Source organism: Notothenia rossii (assembly GCF_949606895.1).
Source record: "Notothenia rossii genome assembly, chromosome: 8".
Classification (NCBI taxonomy): Eukaryota; Metazoa; Chordata; class Actinopteri; order Perciformes; family Nototheniidae; genus Notothenia; species Notothenia rossii.
Genome location: NC_136906.1, coordinates 48,537,820 through 48,547,450, shown reverse-complemented (window position 1 = coordinate 48,547,450; position 9,631 = coordinate 48,537,820). Strand labels below are relative to the sequence as shown.

The window sequence follows — 9,631 nt, the reverse complement described above, 5'->3', positions numbered from 1 at the left end:
CCAATAATTTCCCACCATTTCTCACAAGCCTATCATGTATACATTCAAATCCACACTTCTATCTACTTTGGCATGTGCTGCCCACACAGCTGGAACAGAATGTCTATGAGAATATAAATCACCCTAACCTTGCTATTTTCTGTAAGTTGAATGGCATTTATGATTCTAATAATTGCCAGTCAAATTTCTATGTCGAAGTTTGTTTTAATTATACAAAACAGGTGTTACAGAGCAAGAGACAGATAACAGAACCATCAACCGCATTTGCAAAACAATGAATATAATGCGACAGATTTGTCCATCATTTAAAATACTTTGCATAATTATGCTTCGTTGAATAATTCTCCATAATTACCCACTCTAATGCTCACTGAGAATGGAGCAGTGTGCTGTAAAGCAGCAGGGAACCAGTTTATTTGCTGTAATTGCTGTCCACTCTTTTTAACCTCCAATTTGGGAGGGCAAATGTATTCATATGTGCATTGTGTTTTCAAATTCTCATTTGGACATTGCATTGTTGGACAAATTATATCAAATGAAGCTAATGACAAACAAAAAACATTCACAGTCAGGTTTTGCGAAGTTTAAAAGGTGGAAGTTATGAGTTATTTCAGCGTGAACTCACATTGGTTTTCCAACATGGTTTATGCTTTATATTCCTGCAGTAACTGAAGTCAGTTAAAATGCTATGACCTTAAAGGTCCCATGTCATGGCCATTTCTACTGATCATAATTCCATTGTTGAGGTATACTAAAATAGATTTATATTGTGCAATTTTCCAAACTTACATTGGTTTCTCATACAGCATCGGCGGAGCTGCAGCTGAGAAAAGATTGTGACAATCTGCGGATTTAACCTAACGGCTCCGCAGACGTAACGTTACAGCTCGACGGATTGGTCCATTTGGGTATGGGCACGTCACTGTACCCAGGAAGAAAACAATGGAAAAAGAGAAATGTCCAACGAGGCGTTCTGGGGCAGCATAGACAGATCTTCTCTGTGTTAGAGTTTTACTCGCTACAGGGTGTACTTTGAGGGTTTGTGACTCTGCAGACCGTTTACATGCAGAACAAGCTACATAACACACAAGGGGATGGGTAATAACCGGAAAGCATGACATGGGACCTTTAAAGCCAATCATTACATTGAAAAGGCATACGTTTGTAATTCAGTTTAAATGGGAGTTTTATATCCCTTGAAGCAGGGGTGCCAAACATAAGGCCCGTGGGCCAAAACCGGCCCTCCTGAGGGTCCAATTTGGGCCGTTGACTGACTTTGTAAAGTCTAAATTAATAGAATTTGCACTAAATAATTATAGAGAAGACTATAACTGCAATTTTCACAACTTTCTTAATTTTGTATGTATACACATATGTGACCCGCTCTATCGAAATCAGTCGGAAGTCGCAACGGCTCATTTCAAAATAAACTTGGATATGCGTAAAAAAATTGTTTTTCGGGGTTCGGGTGTTTTGTTTGATTTTAAATAAACAAAGTCTTGGCTTTCAGAATATGAAACTTTTATTTCCAAACTCACATGATAAATACATTCTTTAAGCTTGTAAAGGGAAGATGACAGCTCGCCTCTCACTCGCCACTCTGCTCTTCCACAGCGCCGCTCCCCCTCCCTCCGGCTGAAATTATGAATGTAAGCGTATAGTGATCATAGATAACACGGCAGGGTCCGTTACAGTTTGTTTTCATCTGATTTCAATTAAACAAAGTCTTGGCTTTCAGAATATGAAACTTGTTTCGGCAAATTCAGATGATAAACACAACTTTGAAGCTTGTAACGGCATAATTACAAGCGGAGAACGGAGTAACTTCACATCACAGCAGGCATAACAACAGCCGAGTGTTTTCCCCGGGAAACAAACACATACACACACACACACACACACACACACACACACACACACACACACACACACACACACACACTCGCGAGCTTCCCACAGACCAGTAATCCAAATGAAATATCTTCCCTCCGTAGTATTTTGATAATTTGCTCCGCTAATAATCAATCAGATCGATGGATTCCAGAGAAGAGGAAACTTTGAAGGCCTTTTTCTCAAAATGATGACTCTGTGACAGTCATTATATAATGTGACATATTTCGCTTGATATTTGGAGTACAACAACAATCCTGATATCATTAGAAAGCTAGGAATCTCCTCTTTCCAACAGTGTATACAACTCAAAATGTATCTTCGGGTCAATGCAACTGATTTCGATGGAGCAGGTCACATATTTACAAGGCAGGGGGATAACTGAACCTTCTTCCTCAATAGTTCCTACTTGAGTTTGTGTGGTGGTGTGTCAGGATTACTACACGGATGTGGAAATTAATGTAGAATAATTTCTAGATCTCGAGAAATTGTTTTCATCTTAGAGTAAACACTATATGTTTATGTTTATGTTTATTAAGGATCCCCATTAGCTTTTGCTCTTGACAAAAGCTACTCTTCCTGGGGTCCGACACTTATAACAATACAACAATAATATAACAATAATACAACAACATTCAAGACATAATTCCTGATATCATTAACAACTATGTGTTCAGTGCCAGATACTTGTGACCAAATTTTTGGAGATACACTGTGATCTGTAAGTTCTAATGCACAGTGTAAAGCAGGGGTCACCAAACTTTTTTCTCTGGGGGCCACATTATTGTTCCTGACTGTGATGGGGGGCCGGGGCCGAGTCAGCTCATTGTGTAGAAGAGATTACTAGCCCGGCACAGCCATCCCCACTACTACTTCCACACTACTATATCAACACTTGATTCCTGTCACATATTTGTTTACCATCTTTACTAGTGGTTTACAAAAGTAGCAATTGAGTCTTCACACTTTGCTTTAATTTGAAATACCACAGATATTCCATTTATTTGTTTTCTAATAAAAATAACATCAAAGCTGTCAAGGTAAGAAACATCTGCCTAGTTGAGGTGATTGACACTGGCAAAGGTGAGTTCAAAATTATAAATTATAGGTAGGCCTGATGATGATGATGATAATAATAATAATAATAATAATAATAATAATAATAATAATAATAATAATTGTGTGCAGCACTTAATAAAGGTCAAATAAATAGGCCTATAAAATAAATAAATAAATAAAAAACATCAAAATTATAATAACATGAGTAGGCTAATAGAACTAGCCAACTCTTATGCCTATCCAGGTGAGCATGTTCAGTTAACATTTTTTTTAGGTCAAGGTGAAAAGGACATGAGCAGTGTAGGCTCAAAACTAAAGCACAACAATAGTACAGAATAATGGCAATCAAAATCAGTAGCCTATATGTAGGTGAGCTGGATTTGTACTTGTTGATGAATTGTGCTGTCTTTGGGATGGGATCAGCAACATCAATCTCCTCTCCTCACTTCAGAGTGCCTTCTGGAGCCCTGGCATGGAGGGATGACGGATTGAACACAAGAAGCACCATATTCAGTAAATGGCAAGACATGCTGCTGTCTGCTTTTCTCTGTGACATAATTTTACAACATATGTAGCAAATTAAGAAGAGCCTTCACATTTCATATTTATAGCAATTAAAATCAGTAATTGTTAAAATCAGTGTGCTTACCGTATCAGTGTGAACTGTGTGTTTGCTTCTGGCTGATGAGAAGTTCAATGTCTGGTTGCAGTCTAGTGGTAGCCAGTCTCAAGGTCTGATGCAAGTGTTTATCTGTGAGTCTGTTCCTTGTTGTATTCTTGGTTTGCTTCATGCGGGAAAAGGTTTGCTCACAGATGTAGGTGCTGCCAAAAACTGTGGACATCTTCATTGCATGCTGTTTGATGTTTGGGTAGGTTTCCCCTGGGAGCGAAGCATAGAACTCAATGAGACTGTCAAGCTTGAACGCATCTTTAAGGATATCACAATTCTGCAACTCGGCTAGTTCAAACTGAAGAGAGGGATGGGCATCATTTATGTCGGCAGCAAAGGGGTTCTGGAACAAACGTATTGCTTTACCGTTGACATGAAGCTCACGGAACCGCACACTGAACTGCCCCTGCAGCATTTCCAGTGCATCCTTGCACTTTTCGACTGGGAACGGGACAGGTGGTTTCTCAGCGCAGTAGCTCTGGGTGGCAGGGAGATGCGTAAAGTCCAGCTTTTCGACCTGTCTCACAAGCAGCACTAGTTTGACCTCGAACGCTTTGATGTGGGAATACAGGTCACTGATTAGCTTCCCTTTGCCTTGGAGCTGCACGTTAAGGTGGTTCAACATTTCAGTCACATCTGTTAAAAATGCGAGGTCCCATTTCCATTCTGGCTCGGTCAGCTCTCGTACTGTTTCACCTTTAGACTGCAGGAAGGTGTTGATTTCGGGTAGCAGGTCGTAGAAACGGCGCAACACTTTGCCTCGGCTTAACCACCGGATTTCTGTGTAGTACAGCACATCCTCGTAGGCAGACTCAAGCTCGGAGAGGAAGGCCTGGAACTGTCTGTGTTTCAGACCATTTTTTCGGATGTAGTTGACACAGTGCACAACCACCTTCATAACAGACGCCCACTTCAAAACTTTGCAGCATAGGGCTTGCTGGTGAATCAGACAGTGGACTTGTAGTGGGGGGGTGAGACCTCGTTCCTCGAATTCGCTGTTCAAGCGCCCTACTAGCCCCCTTGTCGTGCCAACCATACTAGGTGCGCCATCCGTAGTGATGCTGGCAAATTTACACCAGTCTAGACCCAACTCTTCCATTGTTTTGCACACTTGGACAAAAATATCCTCTCCTGTTGTAGTTCCTTTGAGGCTTTTTAGTGCTGCCAGCTCCTCAGACACTTCAAAGCTTTCGCTAATCCCACGAATAAAAATGAGCAGTTGTGCTGTGTCCTGCACATCATTGCTCTCATCCATGGCCAAAGCATAAAACTTGAATTGTGACGCTTTCTCGTTCAGCTGCTCATAAACGTTGTCCCCCAATTCTTCTACTCGCCTGGTCATAGTAGTCGCGGAGAGACTCACACCGTTGACTGCCTCTCTCTTGTCGGGACACACCTCCTCGGCCACAGCAAAGATGCATTTTTTAACAAAGTCCCCATCAGTGAAGGGCTTCCCATGGGTAGCTAGTATGTGAGCTACCTTGAAGCTAGCTCGAACAGCAGCGTGGTTTACCTGGGTTTGGCGAATTAATGTTTGTTGTTGTGCTGCCAGTCCGCCTTTCATTCTGCGAATTCTGTCTGCTCTTGCTTGCCCTCGCAAGCTAGCAAAGTCACTGTGGCGGGTTTCGTGGTGACGACGAAGATTATATTCCTTGAAAACCGCCACACTCTCTTTACAGATAATGCAAACGGCACGGTCCTTATACTGAACAAAAAAATAGTTGTTGGTCCACTGTTCTTTGAAAATTCTGCACTCTCTATCAACTTTTCGTTTAACGTTAGCCATTTTTGCTGTCCTGAACACTGACAGTTCTCTACGCGTGCGTTGTCTGTCACTCACTTGATCTCCAAGATGTCGGGTGACGACAATTCGGCAAATATAGTGCATTTTATTTTATAACTAAATATAATTTTTTTAACTGAAACAAAATCAACAAAATACCAAACGCAGACATGTTATTATTTTCCAAAAATCAATTTGAAAAAAATAAGCCATGACGACTTTTGGGGACTTGCCTCATAGGGCCGGTTCAAGTAGTGGGGGACAGAGGGGGTGGGGGCCGGTCAAAGGGGGGTGGCGGGCCGGATCCGGCCCCTGGGCCGTAGTTTGGTGACCCCTGGTGTAAAGGATAAACTGAGACATAACATTGTTTAAACATTTGAGTTGTGGTTATTTATAGGTTATTATCCCATGATTTCACTGGTCCGGCCCACGTGAAATCAAAGTGGGCTTTATGTGGCCCCTGAACTAAAATGTGTTAGCCTTAAAGCAACAGTGAAACTTTTTTCTTGAGAAGGTAAAAGATAAATAGAAGCCTGTTTGGCCCGGAGAACCTGCTTAAGCCATGGTCAAGCTCCACTCAGTTCTGGGCAGCCCCCCAGGGTCTGGCTGAGGTGTTTTCAACGCAAGCATTTCTGATTCCTGTCTGGGAAAAGAAGAAGCAGACATCCCTGTTTTTTTTCTCCTTCTTCTCTTTGAGCAGGTGCCAACACCTGAAGGTAAACAACATACAGGGGCGGGGGGTCAAAGCAGCGTCTAGATCAGCCTTCCCCACAGACGGGCTGTCAGAGCTGGATCTGACTGTCTGAGAGAAGCCACCGCGGCCTCCGGGCTGACACCACGTCAAGCGCCAGGGCAGGGAATGTCACGGAGGAGGGGCGGGGGGGGGGGGGGGGGGGGGGGGCTCCGGAACCTCAGGCTCAGGTTTAGCATGCAGGCCCCAGACACATGTTGTGGAGGCCCCTCCAGTCAAAGGCCGTCAGTGGCTCTGCAGGACTAAACTGTCCACCAAATTCACCCATAATCCTTTGCCCAAGATTTATGAGCGAGGGAAGAGGACTGTGCTGGATCATAGGGTGGTGGAAACCCACACTGAGAAAAGCTGAAAAGTTGACTTTAATTAAATGTATTATGTCAACTGTATGAGGTTAGTTAAAATCAATAAAAGTAAGTTTTATCAATTTAAATGTAATATTATTGCTTACAACTAACCTCACACAACAACCTCTACCATGACATAATAGTATTCACACATTTTCCTGCCAAGACCTGAAATAATCTTCGTAATATCTATCAAACTATAGATCCTACACATCCAATGGACATGGACACTAGCCTTTAGAAATCAATTTTGCCCTGTAGACCAACGTATGACATGTTTCTTTGTGAGACTGCATGGTTGGAGATGCCCGGCGTATTAAGGTCAGGACTCTCATCTGTGTCCTCTCACACTGCTGTGGAGGCATGCAGGGCTGAAATAAAGGTGGCTGTGTTCCTGCTGCAGGGAGAAACTAAATACACTGTCAGGATAGTCAGTATCAGTTTCGGAGTTATAGCAATCCATAAAACATATGAAGTGTGAATTGAGTTCCCGCACAGCAGCCCCTCTGAGAGGGCCGGGACACTGTCAGCGGAAAAGAAATCAGATGGATGTTTTCTTCAGCTGTATTCACTCCATCACCATACATCACCTCTTCTCCTCATATTTCTCACCACTAGAGTCAGTACATTCAGTCTGATCTGCTTTAAGATCTTATTTATCACATCATGAACTCAACTCTAAACCAACTATTGTAGACATTCAAGTGTCTGAAACAAGCTCATCCTCAAGTATCTCATTTCAAATGTGGAGTTAGCTCACTTTGTTAAGGGCTCTAAAATATATTTCCTGACAACTGAAGGAACTACAGGGACGATCTGTAATGCAGGAGGTATCCAGAGGCCCCCCAGGGTGTATGAGGTCTGATTGGCCGTCTTAAAATCCTGAAATAATTGCTGGGTCAGATTATTTCTGACCAAATATTTGACGACTAATCCAGACTTTTGTTTATAGGTTTACTGCAGGAAGTGTATGACTCTAATATAAGTACATTTTAATAGTGACACACATGGTTTGGTACATTCATATTTCTTTGAGAATTATCATCAGGTCCAATTTGTAAATGTCCAATACTTTATGACCAAATAAAATGTGTAATTTATCACATTCCCACCAGCCTTTTTTTCAGCTTTTAGCTGTTTTAGCTTAATGTTTCTATTTTCTTTTCTGTTTTTGTACGTTATTTTTGTAAAAATGTTCTATTTTGAGATTAATGTTTTGCTTGTAAAGCACTTTTAAGTGCATTTCATTTGCTAAAAGGTGCTACATTAATAAAGTATAAACATTTGTCAATCATTTCTATTTCTAAGCCTCTGATGAACCCACATGTAGATACGTTTTGGACTGCGTAATAAAGTAAAACATTGTCATTGGAGTGAATACGCACCAGAGTCCCCTTATCCACTTCTTTAACACATCAGCATGTTAAATAGGCATTGTTAGCAGGTTAGCATGCTGATGCTACCTTCAGCTGAAAGCTAGCATGGGTGTGCATATTAGCTTCTAACCACCAATCTCCACAAAAGCTAATCCTATTCTTGTCATCAGTGTTGTTATTTTTATTTATAATGTCACTCGCTTTTTTTTTTTATTATCCTTATGTAAGCTCCTAACCTGTTCTGTCCCGTCTCTCACTCTTATTGCTGTCGCGTATCTGAACATTCTTCCTATACAGTACTGCACTGAATTCATGCTGCGTGCCATTTTTATATTATTTGTGCATTTTCTACATGCTCAATGAACTCAATGCACTTTTGTGGGAATTGTTTGTGAGGTGAGGACTTGGTCAGTTACAGGTGAGATTATCAGGAAATGTTATAATGAGCAGTGAACCAGAAGGACCTGTGACAATTTGACTTTAAGTTATTTTCCCCTTCAATAATTAAAATCAAGAAGTACTACAGTTCATTAAGGTATTAATCAAGCCATATTGATGGTTTCAAAATGAAAAATGTGTGTTCCCAAAGCAAAATGTTATTGTTTGGCAACTTTGGCAACAACCACAAAGCGCCTACCAGCTGCTTCTCTGTGGTGTTCACCAGAGATTATGGAGCAATCCCATATACAGGGAAATTAAGGCTTCAAAACTAGTTAACTACAAATACCTTTTAGAATGATCGTACAAATAAATTCATACATTAATTATTAATATGTTTCCTCTTTAGATCAACAATAATCTATCTATTCTTGTATTCTATTTCAACCTCAAAGCATCCTTTTTTATTTAAAAAAAAAGAAAAGACTAAGTATACAATGCTTGCATCGACCCGTGCAGACCTACTTTGGAGAAGCTGAATTTACTGTTGCCTTTTACAGATTTGCCACATTCATACAGTTAACTTCTTTGAATTTGGTGCATTTAACATATCAACTCTGCCTAGTTTGGAGACTTTGGGGCAGGTGGACAAGTCACAATGTGCACAGTTTATAATTTACAGTGAATTACCTCATACTGACCTGAGGCCAACTGGAGTCAGCTTCTCTGTTTTGAGATGGAAATTGTTCATTTTTTTCATTTGTTCTGGTAAACAGCTCTCGACTTGCTCCTCCGTGTCTCGCTCCGTCAAGAATGAAATGCAAAACAAAACGGCCATACACAGTTTCTCTTCAGGGCTATGACGATAAAGCACACACAGAAAATATACCAACACACACACACACCCACACACAAAACACCCATAGAGCGATGTCAGCAGTTGGGGTCACCTTATGTCAGAGAAGTGTTGCACAACACGCAACAGAGGCCTGTACAACGAAGCCGGTTCAATTTTCACGTTCACACGTCTGTGATCTTTGCCGGCCGTCTTTCCTGCAACGGCAGTTTTTCTGTATTTCCTTTCTCCTGTAATATGACTTGATCGCTTTAAACTCCGCGCACTGAGCTCTGATTGGTCAGCAGGCAGTGCTTTCACTTCAGAGTTGATCTCTTAGCCTGCAACCTAACCTGCTCGGGAGCAGGTTAGCCGCTCAGCATAAATTATCTAGCTCACTAAGCGAAAATCCTGCTTCGTAGTACAGGCCTCAGGAAGAGTATGGATTCACATCCACTGATCTTAAGGCCAGCACATCACTTTCAACATTTTTTTAACAATAACTTTACCTTTAAAATGTGCCTCAGAGATACAGTATATTC

General features: G+C 41.3%; 1 protein-coding gene across 1 annotated transcript; it reads right to left on the bottom strand.

Moving 5' to 3' along the window:
- Nucleotides 1-2,644: 2,644 nt before the first annotated feature.
- On the bottom strand, nt 2,645-5,646 carry LOC307015312 (general transcription factor II-I repeat domain-containing protein 2A-like). Its single transcript, XM_079643822.1, has 2 exons — nt 3,599-5,646; nt 2,645-3,416 (listed from the first exon to the last, which is right to left on the bottom strand). Exon 1 carries the CDS (start codon nt 5,505-5,507, stop codon nt 3,603-3,605), a length of 1,905 nt encoding a protein of 634 aa, XP_079499948.1. The 5' UTR covers nt 5,508-5,646; the 3' UTR covers nt 2,645-3,416; nt 3,599-3,602.
- Nucleotides 5,647-9,631: the final 3,985 nt, after the last annotated feature.